The sequence below is a fragment of the Festucalex cinctus genome, chromosome 18, assembly GCF_051991245.1.
Source record: "Festucalex cinctus isolate MCC-2025b chromosome 18, RoL_Fcin_1.0, whole genome shotgun sequence".
NCBI classification, from domain to species: domain Eukaryota; kingdom Metazoa; phylum Chordata; class Actinopteri; order Syngnathiformes; family Syngnathidae; genus Festucalex; species Festucalex cinctus.
In genome coordinates, this window is record NC_135428.1 from 15,770,775 (window position 1) to 15,789,063 (window position 18,289).

The following is an 18,289-nucleotide window of genomic DNA, read 5'->3' on the forward strand; positions in this document are numbered from 1 at the left end:
GCGTGCCTGTGTTTTATTTAAAAAAAAAAAACATTTTAATGGTAGCTACTGCTTAAATAAGATGGAAGCGTAGAGACAAAACGTAATTTAAAGTAGGAATGCTCAACATCATAAGATACCACGAACCGGTCACTGTACGTGTTTCGAAATATGATCGTTGGTTTCGTTTTGTCAGAACCAGGAAGTGGGTCAGCAGTTAGCTAGCAGCTAGCGTCTATCGCTTGAAAACGGGACTTTCCGACGACTCATTCAGCTGCGCAGCGGTGAGTGTGCCGGCCAACGTGGGAGTAATTTTTTTTTAACGAGTACTTCTCGGTCTTTTTTTTTTTTTGTGGGTGTAAATTCTTATCTGACTAATAACGTCATGAAGGCGTTCGTTGTACTCCCAGCGAGTTTGCGCAAGCTAGTAGCCTTAGCGGCCCAGTTTCTCGTTTTACAGCGGACGTGAGTGTTTATTTTATTGTATTTTATTTTACTTGGTCGTTTTAATAAACTGTGTAAACGAAATTCGTCTTCCTTTAATTATAACACAGTAGATGATTTTGCAAATATTCTTCCATGGTTTGGTAGAACTGGAAGCTTTTGTCTACAGAATCCAGCTAAGAGGAACCAATTGACTATTTTGCAATGAGGTAATAATTCTTAGTAGAATCGACTTTTTGTTAGACTCTAACAACTTAGTGTACTGGATATATTTTCTTCAAATGGTGTAAATATGCCACTTTGGTCAATTTACGTCAAGCATCTGGTTAAATTGATGTTCCTATTTATTTTTACTATTGATTTTGAACGCTTGATTCGCAACGTTACTGTCTCTTGATACTTTCCCTCAAATTTAGAATTTTCTTCCAATTCAAACTTGTGTTAACATAAAATATGGTCTGAACATTTTTTTAAAGACTTTTTGTATATTTCTCATTTTCCTTCAAGACAAAAAAAAAAAAAAAAAAGAGGATCCGAGGGCAAGCATTCAATTTACCATTATTTTATTGATCTTAAACTGCCAATTTTCAATTTTTTCTACTATGACAGTCTCTTGGTAACGTAATTCCCCCCAGTTATTTATTTCCCCAACCAATATTGTGTAATGACAAGAGATACATATTTCAGATTCTATTGTGACACCTTTATGCACCATGGTCAATTCATGTGAAGCTGCTGTTTAAATATTGATTTATTTATTTTTTTGGTATTTCTTGTCTTCCTTCAGGTTCTGTTAAAACCAAAAGAACAGGAGTCGTTCCTGTTTTATTGCTTATTTTTTCTCATTTTTTCTCAACCGAGAGGTTTCCTCTCATCATGGAGGGCTAGGCACCACACAGGAGATGCCCTGAAGGAGGGGGGGAAGGTTTGAGATGTTTGTCTGTAATTTGTCTGTATGTGTGTGTATGAGTGAGTTTTTCTTAAAATAATCAAGTGCCTCCACTTAGAATTGCCAAGACACACATTGATGCTAGTTCACCGTTTGAGCTGCTTTGCATTGTGTGTTGGCTTTGAAGCACCAGGAATTTTGTCAGAACATTTTTTTTTTAAAATAGTTTTCTAGCAAACTTGAATTGGGAGTTGAAATGAACAGCTGGAGGCTTCCTTTTGAAAAATTGTCCGTCAAACCGCAGTTTTTTTTGCAAGTTTGTTGCTAACAAAAAGAAAAGTTGAGGCACATTGCATTGTAGTTTATTTTGAGTTAAATATGTGTGTGCAAAATGTACCAAACGCTTACGTGGATCCAGGCTAATTTGCCCCCCACCCCCCCTTTTTTTTCACTCATTGTAACCATTTTATTTTGGTGTGGATGGATAGCTGCTCTGGATTTTTGTCCTTTCAGTTTCATTTTTACTGTCGGCTTTTTTTGTGCGAATGTGAGTGAGTGAGCCATCTCAAACATCTCTCCCTCATGAGGGGCATCTCCCCCTTCATTTTCATCTCCCTCACCCAAAAACATGGAGACTCTCCTTCAACTGAAGAACAATCCTTTTCTGATGGGCCTTTGCCGCAGCGGAGCCCCGCCTGACCTGCAGTATGACAACTCCTCAGGTAGCCATTTTTGTCTGTAATGTAAATGTAACTTTATTTACTTTTGTTTAATTCTGTTTTTCTCCAAAAAAAAAAAAAAGTCCAGTTATTCTCAAATTCTTAATTTCTTAGATTCTATTTTGTTCCTGTAAAATTAGGACTATTTTTTTTTTCACATTTTGTAAAAATATGGTTCAAATAAAATTACATTCTTTAAAATATGTTGTTGTTTTTTTTGTCTAAAAATTTTACTTTTTGTTTTAGGGAAAAGAAAAGTATTTTTTTTCTAAGATAATTTTCTTTCTTAAAAAAAAAAAAGTCTTTTTTTTTATGTTTTGTGACTTATTTTGATGTGAGAATTTTAACTTCATTCAATTTTATATATTTTTAATTTCATTTTTTTTCTCAATAAATTTTACTTTTTCTAAGAGGGAATTTTGACTTGATGCTTAAATCAAACTTTTTAAAATGTTTTTTTTTCTTCAGAAAAAAGTACCATTTCATATTTTGAAAAATTTAACTTTTTTTTTTTCCTAAGGAGAAATAAAGAATTCCAAAAAAAGGTGAACTTTGATTGTTTTATTTCTTTAATATATGTAAGTATATATATATATATATATATATATATATATATTAGGGGTGTTAAAAAAATCTATTCCGCAATATATCGCGATATTACAGCGCTCAATTTACGAATCGATTCAATAGGCGGCTGAATCGATTTTTAAACATCCATTTTTTATGGGAAAAATATTCAACAAAACATCTTAATTAGGGTTAGGCTTCACACCTTAATCATGGAAGAATGTTACATTAATGGAACATTAAGCCTTAATATCGTATTTCATTGCTGTTCAAAGATGAAACAGATTACAACCTGTTTGTTAAATACAGTGGCTCACAGTTATAAGACTGATTCCTGAGATAAATAAATAAAAATACAAATCATACAAATCTTACAGTGTATCATACAAATCCTACATTGTACATGTACAAGTGTTCTGAATAGTATTTTCTAAATTTAAGTTAAAAAAAAAAAAAATCTCAACAATCGACTTATAAATTCGTATCGGGATTAATCGGAATCGAATCATGACCTATGAATCGCGATACGAATTGAAACGTCAGGTACTAGGCAATTCACACCGCTAATATATATATATATATATATATATATATATATATATATATATATATATATATATAACCAAAAGTACGACTTGTTTTCTCTGAAATAAAACTTTTTTTTTTTTCTGTGAAATTAGTGGCAAAACTGGGGGCGGGGGGGATAAAATTAAAAAACTTTTTCTCTTGCTGTTTGTCAAGTTGAAATCCAAAAATCATGCAGCTGGTTACATTTCAGTCCACAATAGAAAGAGAGAAAAAAAAAAAGGGGATTACCATTTGTGTGTGACTTCGTAACGTGCGCTCGGTCCCACAGAGCTGTTCCGCATCTCCACCTTCGCCCGCTTCCCGGCGTCGGCCGTCAGCGAGCGCAGCCTGGCGCGCGCCGGCTGGTTCTACACGGGCACGGGCGACCGCGTGCAGTGCTTCCGCTGCAACGTGACGGCCGAGGGCTGGCTGGCGGGCGACTGTCCCGCCGAGAAGCACCGGCAGCTGTCGCCGTCCTGCTCCTTCGTGCAGAGCCTGCCGTCCGCCGCCAACCTGCTCTCCTCCTCCCACTCGGCCTTCTCGCCGCTGCGCGTCGCGGCTGCCGCCGCGCCGGTAAGATGCCCACTCGGTTTCAATTTTAAGACATCATTTTATTGTATTGTATTGTATTGTATATTGTGCTTTTTTTTCTAGCTTCCTGGCCCAGGCCCAGCCGCCCCGAACCCGCCAGGGGTTTCAGGAGAGGAGCCGGCGGGCTACCTGAACATGGGCTTCTCGGGGCCGCCGCCACCTTCCAGTCCTCTGAGCTCTCGCGGCGTGGAGGACATGTCGCACCAGCGGCCCCCCTGCCACAACCCGGCCATGCGACGCGAGCAAGACCGCCTGGAATCGTTCCACTCGTGGACGCTGTCCATCATCACGCCCGCCGAGCTGGCCAAGGCCGGCTTTTACTTCCTGGGGCTGGGCGATCACGTGGCCTGCTTCAGCTGCGGCGGGCAGGTGCGTAATTGACACACCTCCTCCCCTACCCCTCCAAATGTAAACTCTTCTTCCCGAACAGTGATCATTTCATCGATGAAATTTTCCGTCACGAAAGTTTGACGAAAGTATGACGAAAAGTAAACAAAAACTAAAATAGAACCATTCATTGAAACAGTTACAAATAGGTGTATTATACTTTTCTGTATAAAAGTTGAAATGTATGCTGAAGGAAAATAGCGACTAAACTGTCAATTTTGTCGACTAAAATTGGATTCAAACTAAAATACAATCAGATGACTAAATTACGACAAAAACTTTCATTAATTTTATTCAAAAGACTACAACTAAAACTAAACTAGACTAAGTGCAATTTCTGGAGAAATTGCATGGGAATGCTGAAAGCACATTGAAAGATAAATTATGAAATTATAACCTCCTGGTTACTGGACAATGCGCTTTACCAACTGTGCCACCGAGCAGTATCAGACACCTGGTAATGATGATGTAATATATATGGAAGTGGGCGTGAAAATTGATACTTACAAAAAGTTCAATGACTGTCCCATTGAAAATGAATGGGGAAAAGTTGATATTCAATGTTAAATTGTGCAAATACTTTTAAGTAATGTGGAATCAGACGATATATACCCCGGGAGGCGTCAATTTTTTAAGGTAGTTGAATTTTGGAATTTTGAACAATGTAAATTGGAAGCATTATATGGGAGTTGTTACGCGGCAAAAAAGTGTGGAAAATAAAAATCACAAAACTTTCTTGTCAAAATGAACACTGTTCCCTAATAAAGTCATTACCAACAGCTGAGCAACTGGGAGCCGGGTGACCGCGCGTCATCGGAGCACCAGCGCCACTACCCCAACTGCCGCCTGGTGCGGGGCGACCGCACCGACAACGTGTCATTGGCGGGGCCGCCACCACCGCCGCCCGCCTCCACGTTATCGTCGTCATCCTCGCAGCTGTCGCCCGCTGCCCTCAACAACGTGTCCAACCCAAGCATGCGGCAGAACGATGAGCGGCTGCTCACCTTCGTCAACTGGCCCACGCGCATCCCCGTCAGGCCTGAGCAGCTCGCCCGGGCGGGATTCTACTATGTTGGTGAGCAAAGCAACGTCGTCGCACGTTCCTGCGACGGTGTAAATTTAGATCAGTTAGATTAGCCTTGGTGAGATTACAGTTTTGTTTTGTTTTTCTCAAGAAAATGTTTCTTGGGGCAACCCCCCCCCCTTTTTTTTTTGAAAATCTGACAGAATTTTCAAAATTACAATTTTTTTGGGGGGGGGGGATTTTTCTACCTTTATTATTCTAAAAATGAGGACTATCTTTTTTTCTTGTAAAATTACACTAAAGAAAAAAAAATATTTTTAAGGCGCAACTTTCCTTTAAAGAAATATGCCATTATTCTTATAACTACGTTGTTCCTTGAGAATACTTCAAAAAGGTGTATTTTTTCTTAGCGCCAAAACAACTTTTTATTTAAAAAAATAAATCTGACTTTTTATGAAAATATTTTTTTTATTTACAAAAAAAAAAAAAAAAAAACGTATTAAAAAAAATGCGCTTATTCATGTCTGATGTCCAACATGGAAATACTGGAAACGTGATTAAAAATGAGAATGTTCTGATTTAAAAAAAATAATAATAATAAAAAATTCTTGACAGTATTATTATTTTTTTTAGGTGTGATTCTATTGTCGTTTTTATTGATTTTTTTTTTTGAAAAAATATTTCATGCAAAATCATTTTTTTTCTTGAAAGAAAATTAACTTACAAAAAAAGAAAACATCTTTCTTCAAAAAATTTCTGATAACATAGGACTATGAAAAAAATGTGACTGCTTCCTTCTCTACAAAAATGCATTTTTTTGTGCTAAGGTCGCAATGACGACGTGAAGTGCTTCTGCTGCGATGGAGGTTTGCGCTGCTGGGAGTCAGGAGACGACCCCTGGGTGGAACATGCAAAATGGTTTCCACGGTAACGAAATAACTCAAGACAGCTGTGAATGTTGTGCTGACAAACGTGACGTTCATCAATTTTGTGGTCCAGGTGCGAATATTTGCTGCAGGAGAAAGGTCAGGAGTTTGTGCACCAGATTCAAGCGCGTTTCCCGCGACTCTTTGAGCAGGTTCGGTTGACAATGCAAAAAATGTCAAATTTACATTAAAAAAAAATTCAAATTAAATAAATACTCATGGCCCATGTTTGTTTCTCAAAAGCTTCTGACAAATGGAGACAACTCCAGAGAATTTGTGGATCCACCAGGTGAGTTTGAACTCCCGTTGATTAAAATTTTTTAATTTTTAGTCTGAGAAGAAGTTAAATGCACATCAACGGTACCTCTGTATTATTTATTTATTTAATAGTCTGACGGGAATAGTCTTTTTATTTTGGTCAGTTTTATATTTTTTTTCCCCCACCAGAGTGGTTTGGAAGTCTCCAGGAATAGTAGTCTTCTTTTTTTATATGTCGAAAAGTCCAATTATGAAGAAAAGAATAATTCTGTTTTTCGCTCGAAATCTTGCGTAGAAGTAACAATGCAAAATGAACAAACTTTTTTTTAAATGTTTTTTTTTTTTTTTTTTTAGAAAATGAGTGTCTTTAAATTTTATGGAGTATTAACCGTAAGAGCCCCCCCTTTTTTTTCCTAAAGCAAAAAATAATGTAAAGAATTTCAAGAAGTTAATTTTCATAAAGTATTATTATATTTATTTATTTTAATCGAAATGAGACTAAAGGGTTAAGGCATGTTTTTTTTTTCTTTTCTTTTTTTTTCTTGTTTTTGTTTTTTTAAGGTTAGGGTTGTATTTTTTTTTTATTTTTTTTTTATTTAAAGGTTAGGGTTGTTGTTTTTTTCAAAGTTTAGGGTTGTATTTTTTTAAGTTAGTTTTTTTTTTGTTTTTTTTTGTTTTTTTTTTAGGTAAGTCATGAAATATTTCCTAAAATGGAGTCCAGTTTTGTTTTTTTGTTTTTTTTTAATTAACGTGTGTGCGTTCCCCAGTGGTGCACTTGGGTCCGGGCGACGAGCGCTGCGAGGACGCGGTGATGATGAACACGCCGGTCATCAAGTCAGCCCTGGAGATGGGCTTCGAGCGCAGCCTGGTCAAGCAGACGGTGCAGAGCAAGATCCTCAGCAGCGGCGAGAACTACCGCACCGTCCAGGAACTGGTTTCGGACCTGCTCAGCGCCAAGGAGCAGAAGAGGGAGGAGGAGCGGGAGATGATGGCCGAGGCCATGGCGTCGGGTACGCCGCTCGGAACGCCGTTTTTTGCGTCCTCTCGAATTGAATTTACGGTAACGTTTGTTTTTGTTCTTCCAGATGGTTTTACGTTTGTCAAGCGACACCAGGCGGCTCTGGTGCAGCGACTCAAGAGTGTTGAGCCTGTCTTGGAACATCTACGAGAGCAAAATGTGCTTAGTGAGTAAATGCTCACACTTTTGTCTTGTCGCTACGGTTTTTAGAGCAAAGTTTGTCTTGACAACCGGAAGGGGGGAGAAAAAAAAAAAAAAAAAAAAAAAAAGACTAGGTTTTCTTGAAAATTGTTTTCCCCAAGGATGAGTTTCTCTTAAATAAGGAACTAAAAGATTATTTTAAAAAATTGTAAAAAAAAAAAAAAAAGTCTTACATTATTGAATATTATTAAAAATATGACTGTAGTCATATGGTTTACAGCTTCTCATAGAAAAAAAAAAAAAAAAATTCACATGAATGCTTATTAGTTTGATCATTTTTTGAGCGAAATATCTTACAAGAATGAGCCCATTATGTCAGGAAAAAGTCACTCAAATGTAACTTAATGTTGGCAACAATACGGAAAAAAAAAAATAAAAGTTCAAAAAGACCTTTTAGATTATGACACTGAAACAAATCCAAAATATCATTAAAAATTTGATATTTTCTTTAAAATAATTTCCATCGCACCCCCCATATTAAAGGGGCTGTCTGCCGGTTTCACTCAGGAAAATGCACTTTTTTTAAATACAGGATTTAAACAAATGAACTACTTTTCAATTTATAGATATGGGCTTTTCATAACGTGTGGGAGTGACTTTGTCCTAAACCCCCACCCCCCAGCCTGCATTTCGCCATTTTGTGTTTGTTTTGTAAACAGCGGGACGTTTCAGTGGAAAGACAGTGTTTACACCCGTCCAGCCAATCGCAGAGCGGGGGGTGGAGTGTCGCAAACGGGGCCGGGCGAACGTGTCGGCGTCAATTTGAAAGCACGTACGGATTATTATTTTTTTTCACTCACTCACTCACAGAAGCTTACATGTGTGAATGAGTGAGTGAAAAAAAAAATAATCCGTGCATGCTTTCAAATTGCCGCGGGAATGACGTCACGCAGCTGACACGTTCCCCCGGCCCCGTTTGCGACACTCCACCCCCCGCTCTGCGGTTGGCTGGACGGGTGTAAACACTGTCTTTCCACAGAAACGTCCCGCTGTTTACAAAACAAAAACAAAATGGCAAAATACAGGCTTCTAGGACAAAAATCACTCCCACACGTTATGAAAAGTCCATATCTATAACTTGAAAAGTTGTTAGTTTATTTAATTCCTGTATTTAAAAAGTGCATTTTCCTGAGTGAAACCGGCAGACAGCCCCTTTAATGTCATATAACCATCTTTTTTTTTTTTTAATAATAGTAATAGGATACTACTTAGAACTATACTAAGTGCAATTACTGGAGAAATTGCGTGGGAATGCTGAAAGCTAATAGGTGAATGCTAAGATTTGAATGCATTCTCAGTAAATTGAGAGACAAATTATGAAATTATGACCTCCTCGTTATTGGACAATGCACTTTACCATCTACTGCAAACGAGCAGTATCAGACACCTGGTAATGATGAAGTTATATGTACGGAAGTGGGCGTGGAAAGTGATACTTAGAAAAAGTTCCCTGTCTGTCCCATTGAAAATGACTGGGGAAAAGTTTATATTTAACGTTAAATTGTGCAAATACCGTAAGTAATTTGGAATCAGACGATATATATATAACCCGGGAGGCGTGAATTTTTAAGTTGAAATTGAACCGTGTAAATCGGAAGTGTTGTGTGGGAGTTATTACACGGCAAAAAAGTGTGGAGAATAAAAATCAGAATAACATGAGGGAATGCTTCAGCATTCCCACAATATCAATCAATCAATCAACTTTATTTATATAGCACCTTTCATACATTTAAAATGCAACTCAAAGTGCTGGACATCCATAATGCAATAAAATAAAAGAAAGAAAAAGCCCCCCCATCCCCATGATCGTACCCACAGACACACCCAAAACCCAACAAACTAGAGATCGACCGATATGCTTTTTTCAGGGCCGATACCGATTCCGATTATCGGTAGTCAAGGAGGCAGATAACCGATATTTGAAGCCGATATTCATTTGCAGTAAAAGTTAAAATGTTGGCACCAAATTTTTGAATAATGCAAACCCTAACCGTTCTTTACAATGGATTCTCACACTACACTTTTCATTTTACATCCTTCTATCTGCAATAAGACGTTGGTGGCGGGGGGAGTTAAATGTGGGGGCCAATGTGACATTACCTTTTATAGCATTTGGGATACTTGTAGTTTTATTCTATAAATGTTATATTTTTATATTTTGAAGTAATAGGAGGAACCCTGTCATTCAAAATGTGCATCAGCTGTGGCATTACTTATTACTACAGCAAAAATAAATAAAAAAAATTCCATGAGAAAAACTATTCATCCCTGAACACCATACAGTTCTTGTAGACCTTATTATGATTATTGTTATTGTTACCATATAGACAGTTTTGATAAGCTGAGGATCTTAAATCGAGAACAGCAATATCATGCTACTCCTCTCTACAAGAGAACTGTCAAAAGACACTTCATCATGTAGTTTACTGCCACTTAGGATGCCCCAATCAACGCAGAAAAAGGGTTGAGTAAAATAACTTGGTTATAATAATAGTAAGAATAACTTGGTTAAACAGACATTGTTGCGGTGGACCGCTGCCAGTTTCTGCTGTTTAATGTGTTTTACACTTATAGACACGTGTGTGTATATGGGCACACTATTCTCTCACTACTGTACTGTACTGTACCACTTAATGGCACAGATGTACTTGTCTAAGTAATAACTGGGCTGCAACATTGCTAATTCACATTAACAAGCACTATCTTAGCTGTCCACATGAATAGTTACTAACACACGAGAAAGTTATACAACACACCAAACATGAGCTCATTATTCAAAGTATGATGCACGTAACGAAATTACATCACTGAACATTAATTGCAGCCGTGTACGGCCGTAGATGTTACATATTAGTGGCATCCATTGAGAGGATAATGTCCCAAATGACGGCAGACATGACGTGAAAAGAGAGACAAAACGAGCAAATAAGCACACTATACTTTAGTGCACTTCTCTACTAATGCCAAACATACGGAAGAGGACACGTTCGTGTAGTTAAACGGTGTTTGAGACACTTAATTTGTTACGGAGCGGACTTTAACGAGGTGCACCACGAGCTGTCAATCAAATCGACGTCGAAGCTTAAGGCACACAATGGCAAACCAGTGCGACAAATAAACACAATATAAAGTAACTAAACGCTATTTAGTGTCATTGTGGCATCTCACTGCATAATAACCGCTATGCAACAAGTAATGGACGTGACCCAGAATGCAATGTGTGCGTCACGAGAGGTAAATATAATGACGTTACTCTACTCTTAACATGGAACTAGACAATATAATAATGACAACTGTTAATATTTGGAACCTTTCTAACAAACATTATTTACTTAATTAAGTGAAAATGTGTGTGATTCCCTCCCCGAGTAGTTCAAGTAGCGAATTAGCTACTGGGTGTTAGCCTACATGCTAAGCTGAACACACCACTGTTAGCTAGCGGGGATTCAATGCAAGGCAATGCAGCTCCATTCATATAGTGCATTTAATACACAACATAATTCAATGTGTTTAGCTTATCATGGTGAAACGATCGGCGGAGTCTCTTCTCTTTTAACTTACCTTCGAAGCATGTGTCTGTCGCGTTGTGTACGTGGGTGCGTGTGTGACCGGCTACTGTGATACAGGCATACACTACTGATTGGTTCTGGCTCTTGCACGGCTAACCAATCAAATGCTGCTATGGGCGTTACATTGCTGGAGTTGGACTCCATAACAGACAGAGACGCTCTGGGCTGCATTCGAAGCGAAAAGACGGAGTTTTAAATGGATCGCTCATATCGGCCGTCAGATTAATAAAACAGACCGATACCGATATGTACCAATATGTCAAATATCGGCCCCGATTATCGGCCCGACCGATTATCGGTCGATCTCTACAACAAACACATGAAAACCACAACATGGCGGGGCACAGATGTACCCTGTAAGGAAAGGCACCCAGGAGGAGTTCATCCACAGTGAGATGGATGAAGACCAAGCATCCCTCTCACTGTGGAGGCTCCCCCATGAGAAAACACTGGAGCTAAAAATTTTATAACTACCAAATAAAAACATTTAAACACTAAAAGAAAACGGTTAAACACGATAGAAAAAATAAATAAATAAAAACAAATCTACAAGACAATATAGATTAAAAGTTAAATAAATAAAAATAATAAATAAAATAAAATAAAAATAAAAAAGGTCAATCAAATGCCAAACTAAAAAAGTAAGTCTTAAGCCTCCTCTTAAAAACATAAATATTCTCTGCAGACCTGATGCTCTCTGGCAGGCCATTCCATAGGTGAGGACCATAGTGGCTAAAGGCAGGTTCACCATGTGTCTTGGTCCTCACCTTTGGAATAGTTAAAAGGCCGCTGCCAGAAGACCTCAGAGGCCGCGAGGGGTAATAGGGTAAAAGCAAGTCAGATAAATAAGATGGGCCAAGACCGTTAAGACATTTAAAAACTAATAAAAGCACCTTATATTATTATATATTATATTATAATATATTAAATATGGAGCGGAAAAGTAATTTCCCTAAAAACATGCTTTTGAGTCGTTAAAATTTGTCAATTTCTTTTAATTTTTTTTTTTATTTTATGTAAATGTGGCGTACCGGGGAAATTCCACTGATGTGTTTTGTGTGCAGGCGCCGAGGAGTACGGTGGGCTGCAGGCGCAGACGTCCCCACAGCAGCAGACGGCTCGCCTCATCGAACTGGTCCTCACCAAAGGCAACGCGGCTGCAGAAGTTTTTCGCAACTGGATCCAGAAGAATGACGTGCACCTGCTCAGAGAGCTCATGGGTAGGAAAAGACCATCGACGGTGGATCGAAAGTCATCTTAGAAATAAAGATTTGAAATAGTGTCAGGTGTGTGACTGCTCATGTTTGGTACTATAATGATGTCATGTTTTTTTGTTTTGTTTTTCTTAGCTCAGTCCAATGAGGCGGCGTCTCCCAGCCAGGACCTGTCGGGACTTCCCATGGAGGAGCAGCTGCGGCGCCTTCAGGAGGAGCGAACGTGCAAAGTGTGCATGGACAAGGAGGTCAACATCGTGTTCATCCCGTGCGGACACCTGGTGGTGTGCAAGGAGTGTGCGCCGTCCCTGCGCAAGTGCCCCATCTGCAGAGGCCTGGTCAAAGGCACCGTGCGCACGTTCCTCTCCTAAGACGCACTGCCGTCATCTTGCTTGCAATCATTGTTGAATGTATCGCGTTGCTTTCTATAAAAGCCCCTCTTCACAAGCTGCATCTATTAAGAAAATTAATCACTATGCTCTTGTTTTGTGTTGAAAGCAGTTGTTGCCAAGCGTTCTGATGGGAAAGCTGTGTGAAAGGCACAGGTGGGTAAATTATGCACCACTTTCAGTGTTAAAATTTGTGCCACTTGGGATCAGTTCATCTGTGCCAGATCTACACTTACTCAAGCTCCTTTCACACACATTGTTTTCCTTTTCTTGAAAGCAGTTGTCAAGCATTTGCTTATCTGAATGTGGAAAGCTGCAGCAGCTGTGATTGGGGGGGGCATAGAAGAAACACTTCAGCAGCTAAATGCATTCAAATGAGATGCTTGGTACAATTACTTTCAACACAAAGCGACCTGGGCAACAAGTCTAAACTTGAAACCCCTTACACACAGGGCAGCAACAAACAATTCAACAGACGTTCTTGAATGTGACGCCTCCATAACCACTTTCAAGGCGTGTAAAGTTTGGTGTTTCATCGTTACAAAAGGGGGTCCAAATTAATAAGTTACACGTGACAGCAATTCTTATAACTGTCAATGTTTAATGAAAAGAAAGCCAAGTCTTACAGAAATTGTTTTGAAGTTGTTTGTACAGAAGAAATAAACATGTCACGCTTCTGCTAACTTGTGTTGTGAATACAAAGTCAGGACATATCCAGGTTTGGTTTATACAAACATTTATTAACCCACAAGCCTCGTCCACCATTTTAGATGATGCCAATCTGTAAAAGAAATTAAAAAAAATAATAATTAGATGGGGAAACAAAAAGGTTACTTGTCAATGTCAACAGTTGAGTAGGTATCCTGGCATCAGTGGTTCCTTTGAAACGCAATCACTAACATTCAGACGGATTCATTTGTCATCACATGCTCAGGACTCGAGCCACATTTTTTTTTTTTTTTTTTCAACTAACTTCCACTCACCTTGTTTGCAACGTCTAACGCGTCGTAGTCGGGCGCCAGGCGGACGTATGCTTTCTTCTCGCCGTCGGGCCTGAAAGGAAAACCTAGCGATTAAAACTTGGGAATTTTCAGCACGGATGCCAAAACGCAGTGTGAACGCACGCACCTGATGAGCGTGTTGACTTTGGAGACGTCAATGTCATAGAGTTTCCTGACGGCGTGTTTGATCTGGTGCTTGTTGGCCTTGACGTCTACGATAAACACCAAAGTGTTGTTGTCCTCGATCTTCTTCATGGCCGACTCGGTGGTCAGCGGGAACTTGATGATGGCGTAGTGATCCAACCTGGACAACACCGAATATTTCTTATTAGTCCATATCTTAATTACATACTTAGCATAACCTAGTTAATCTATATTTGATAGGTGCATCAGTCATATAGAAGCTGGACTCATGGCATGTTCATACTTTGATCGCTTTTAAGCATCATTTGCACCAGCGTCACCATCAGTGAGGCTCTTACTTGTTCCTGCGGGGGGCGCTCTTGCGGGGGTACTTGGGCTGCCGGCGCAGACGGAGGGTCTTGGGGCGACGGAAGGTGGGAGAAGTCCTGATCTTCTTCTTTTTCTGGCTGTGGACGCCTTTGAGAACGGCTTTCTTGGCTTTCAGGGCCTTTGATTTGGCCTCCGTCTTTGCGGGGACCGCTGGATGTAAAAAAATAAATCCGTCAACGCCATTATTTAGAAAGTAAGAAACTTCTGTTATTGGTCATATTATCAGTACACGGTAATATTTACATATACCTGTAACAAAACTAGTTAATAAAAATGTCATTTTCTTGAAATTGATTAGAGAATTAACTTTTACTTGCCGCTGCCCGTTATTAACTTGCTACTCTATTGTAAAAATTACAGATTCAAAACAAAGTTTCTTATATTTGTCAATTAAAAGTTAGATTTTTCTTATTTTTTTTTAAATAAGCATATTGCATTGAAACATTCCTACAGAGTTGGCATCGACCTTTTTGTGACAATCTCTTGCCCACCTGATTTGTAAACATGCAACAACGTTCTAAAAATCGGAAATATTTAAGGCATTGCACGTGATAAGAAATGACGTCCTACGAAAAGTTCACATGTGCTGAGAAAACGAGATCGATAAACAAACATGCTTAACGTGAAGCTAACACGCTAACCTTCACGTCATGCAGCCATTATAACGGCTACTGGCTGTTAGCGTCAGAGGGGTAACAGGTACAAACAAAACACACCTGATCCAAATCTTTACCGAATTCGACAATTGGGTAAATCTACAAAAAATAAAATGTACTCATATTTGGGGGGAGGGGGGTGTAGCTAGCAGTGTAGCCTAGCACGTCCAAGTTACAGTTAAGGACACGCGCCGGTAAACTCCCACGCGTTATTGAACAAAATCACGAGTCTTTAGTCGGCATATGTTGAGGTTACCATGAAGATGTATGTTTAAATGTTTCGTTTGTACACGGACGGGTCGTAAAGGCCACACATTTGATAAAATGTGAGCATTAAAAGAGTTCCGACACACGAACCTGCCTTCTTCGCCTTCGGTGCCATGTTGCGGAAAGGAAGACAGATTGGGGTTTCCGGGCCTATAATGCAAGGGCGAGAAAGTATCGCGATATTTTGGTTGTGGCGACATTGTGACGCCACCGTCACGCGTAGGAACTCAACATTGTTTTTAACCAAAAAAAAACAACAAAAAAAAACAAAAAAAAAGGTGTGGGGGGGGGGGTATTGGCCAAGATGGCGGCGTGATGAGACGTAGTTTGTTGAGCTCTTAGCACAAAAGTTGACTGCATTATTTCTCTGGGTAAAACTGGCTTAAATACCCAAATGTTCTGGACCTCACCGTGAGCCATTGAAGATGCCGAAATAAGGAAGAAGAAGTGAAAGGAGCAGGGAACGTGAAAGTCAAGCTAATGCTAATGCTAATGACCACGACTACAGCAGAGGGATGGAATGCGAGGCACAGCTGAAGAAATGATGACTTCCCACTGCTTCCCAATACTCCAACTAAGCCTCCACTTGCCAAGAAACCTACTTTATCCTTTTCTCACTGTACGGAAAGTGCTCTTATGTCTGACGATGCTGTCCGCACATTGGCCAGCTTGATCAACTCAAGAAGTGATGCGCTTGAGAAAATGGTGGACAAAGTTTGTTCCGAGATGAAAGTGCTGAGTGGAAAACTAACCCCAATCGAAAATCGAATGGACAAAAATGAGGAGGCCGTGGTTAAGAGTGTGGCACGTGTAGTTGACTTGGAAGGTTATGGACGACGTTGGAATCTGAGATTGCACAGTTTGCCAGAAGCTGAGAAGGAAGATGTGCGTGCAGAGGTTGTCCATGTTTGCCAACAGGTGTTACTAGCTGAAAAGGAGAAGCTTCCTGATGCTGTTGATGTGGCTCATCGAGTAGGAAGAAAATACCAAGACAACCCGAAACCTCGAAGTGTCATCATCAGGTTCATCTCTCGTCGGCACACAGAGAGGCGCTCTGGAAAGCGGCAAAGAACAACGACTCCCTGCATTCGAAGGGACTGCGTTTCACCGAGGATCTGACGAAGGAGCGGGAGACTCGAGAACGATTGTGGCCCAGAATTAAAAAGGCCCGAGAAGAAGGGAAGATGGCCTACTTCGTAGGCGCGAAAGGGTTCATTTGTGGTTTAGAAATACATGCATAGGTTTTGATGTTGGTGATCATAGTTTATTCAAAAGAAGAGTTACTTAAGTTTGGCGCCTTTTCCCTGGGCTCATCATCAGTTTAATCGCTTCAGGATGCTGTTTGTGTGGAGGTTATTTTATTGTCTTCTATTTTCAGGTGTTTTATTGACTCAGAGGTATTTTGAAAAAGGTTGTCTTTTTTTTTTTTTTTTTTTTTTCCCCTTACAAAACTTTTTTATGGGGAAGAGAGAATAAAAATATGTATATGTATATTTTTTCTCCTTTTTTTTCATTTTTTCTTTTTGTAGAAATTATGAAAAGGAGAAAAAACATTTTGGTAGAAATTGTAAAAGTATGGGTTTATCTTGTTTTTGTAGGGAAAAGAAGGAAAGAAACAACTCCTAGCTTTAGTTGAATTTGTGGTTCTTTTTATCTGGTTATTTTTACTTGTGCTAATCTTGACAAGGTATGTTTAATCTATCTAAAGGTTTGCTCAAAAGTAGTATCTTTGTTTCTGTTTGTTCACTACTGTCTGTTTAAAGTTGTTAAATTTATCTTTTCTTTCACTCAATGCTAGGGACCTACGAAATATTACTGAACGCAAAGCCTTGTTTCTTTTTGCCAAACAGTTCAGGGCAGATCTAGTCTACTTACAAGAGACTCACTCTGTTGCAAAGGACACAAACTTCTGGAAATCACAGTGGGGGAACTGCGTCTGGTTTTCTCATGGAACAGAACACTCAGCTGGAGTTGCGACTTTGAAATACAGGTACAATGGAGATATTTTGTTTACTGACTGTGATCCAGCTGGTCATTTTATTTGCCAAGCTATACAGTTTAATGATCAAGTATACATAATAGGCAATGTGTATGGGTATAACAAAAAATGGAAAATGATAATCTTTTTATGTTGGTTGAGGATTTAGTGTTAGGTTGGTTAGCAAAATTTCTGAATGCTATTTTGTTGATAGGAGGTGATTTCAATGTCATACTAGATAACAGCATGGATAAATGGCTTCCTGGCTCGTCAAATAGAGTAAACACTGGCTTAATTCCATTTATGGAAAAATTTGACCTTGATGATATGGAGAGTAAAATATCCCAACAATAGGACATTTACATGGAGGAATAAAACAGGATCGAGTCAATCAAGAATTGATTTTTGGTTGATTTCAAAGAGTGTTAACAAAAATGATATCGAGGTGAACATACATCCTACCCATCTCACAGATCATAGGGCCATATACATAAAAATAAATCCATTATCTTCTCAACTTGGTGCTGTTTGTTCAGCATATTGGAAACTTAATAGCTCATCACTATCGAATGAGGTTGTGAAAAAGCTAAGAAAGAAAAACAATATTGTGCCAACTGGGAACTTTTGTAATTTTAACTTGGTAAATTTTTCAGGAAATTTAGTAATGATTTAGCTAAATCTAAAAGAATTGCAGAATTAAATTTAGTTTCAAGAATCACCTGCTTGTCTACAAAAGCCATAGATATTTTAACAGAGGAAGAAAAATTGGAGCTTTCTACTCTGCAAACTAAATTAGACGAACTGTATTGTAAAAAAATCTAAAGGAGAATTTGTTGGGTCCAGAACAAGATGGCTTGAGGAAGGGGAACAAAACTCACAGTACTTTTTTTAATTTGGAAAAACATCATGTCAATATCAATAATTTAGATAAGTTAAATGTTGATGGGATGCTTACAAAGGACCACAATCTTATAGCTAGATACTGCAGTTGATTTTATGCAAACCTGTATAGTTCTAGATATTGTCAGGCATCCACTGAGGCCCTTTTGGATCCCTTAATTGTTAAAACAATTTCGAAAGATGATATGGAACGGTGTGATCAACCGGTTACACTTGGGGAGGTTAAAGAAGC

The 18,289-nt window shown here is 39.0% G+C and overlaps 2 protein-coding genes and 1 non-coding gene across 5 annotated transcripts; 1 reads left to right on the top strand and 2 right to left on the bottom strand.

Annotated features, from left to right (window-relative positions):
- The first annotated feature begins 15 nt into the window (after window positions 1-15).
- On the top strand, window positions 16-13,425 carry LOC144006775 (inhibitor of apoptosis protein-like). Of its 3 annotated transcripts, XM_077505809.1 has the most exons (13): window positions 16-263; window positions 1,211-1,348; window positions 1,801-2,034; window positions 3,455-3,738; window positions 3,820-4,125; window positions 4,924-5,218; window positions 5,995-6,094; window positions 6,167-6,245; window positions 6,337-6,382; window positions 7,119-7,361; window positions 7,437-7,535; window positions 12,204-12,359; window positions 12,489-13,425. In XM_077505809.1, exons 3-13 carry the CDS (start codon window positions 1,941-1,943, stop codon window positions 12,722-12,724), a joined length of 1,938 nt encoding a protein of 645 aa, XP_077361935.1. In that variant the 5' UTR covers window positions 16-263; window positions 1,211-1,348; window positions 1,801-1,940; the 3' UTR covers window positions 12,725-13,425. The 3 variants fall into 3 exon arrangements, with proteins under 3 accessions (XP_077361935.1, XP_077361933.1, XP_077361934.1); XM_077505807.1 differs by lacking the exon at window positions 16-263 and adding an exon at window positions 278-632 and having other exon boundaries at window positions 1,211-2,034; XM_077505808.1 differs by lacking the exon at window positions 16-263 and adding an exon at window positions 281-444 and having other exon boundaries at window positions 1,211-2,034.
- A 36-nt stretch (window positions 13,426-13,461) lies between these two features.
- Window positions 13,462-15,394, bottom strand: LOC144006776 (large ribosomal subunit protein uL23-like). Its single transcript, XM_077505811.1, is given in 6 exon segments — window positions 13,462-13,523; window positions 13,726-13,795; window positions 13,871-14,047; window positions 14,226-14,406; window positions 15,270-15,303; window positions 15,305-15,394. Coding segments are annotated over 6 exon segments (552 nt in total). The 5' UTR covers window positions 15,380-15,394; the 3' UTR covers window positions 13,462-13,508.
- Window positions 14,127-14,199, bottom strand: LOC144006875 (small nucleolar RNA Z17). Its single transcript, XR_013279964.1, has one exon. It is a non-coding gene; the product is annotated as a small nucleolar RNA Z17 (small nucleolar RNA).
- Window positions 15,395-18,289: the final 2,895 nt, after the last annotated feature.

Excerpts from the sequence above, each read along its gene's own strand:
- LOC144006775 (XM_077505809.1), top strand. The coding sequence starts at position 1,941 with ATGGAGACTCTCCTTCAACTGAAGAACAATCCTTTTCTGATGGGCCTT. Across the intron at positions 3,739-3,819 it reads TCGCGGCTGCCGCCGCGCCG|CTTCCTGGCCCAGGCCCAGC; the intron begins GTAAGATGCCCA and ends TTTTTTTTCTAG. Across the intron at positions 4,126-4,923 it reads GCTTCAGCTGCGGCGGGCAG|CTGAGCAACTGGGAGCCGGG; the intron begins GTGCGTAATTGA and ends CATTACCAACAG.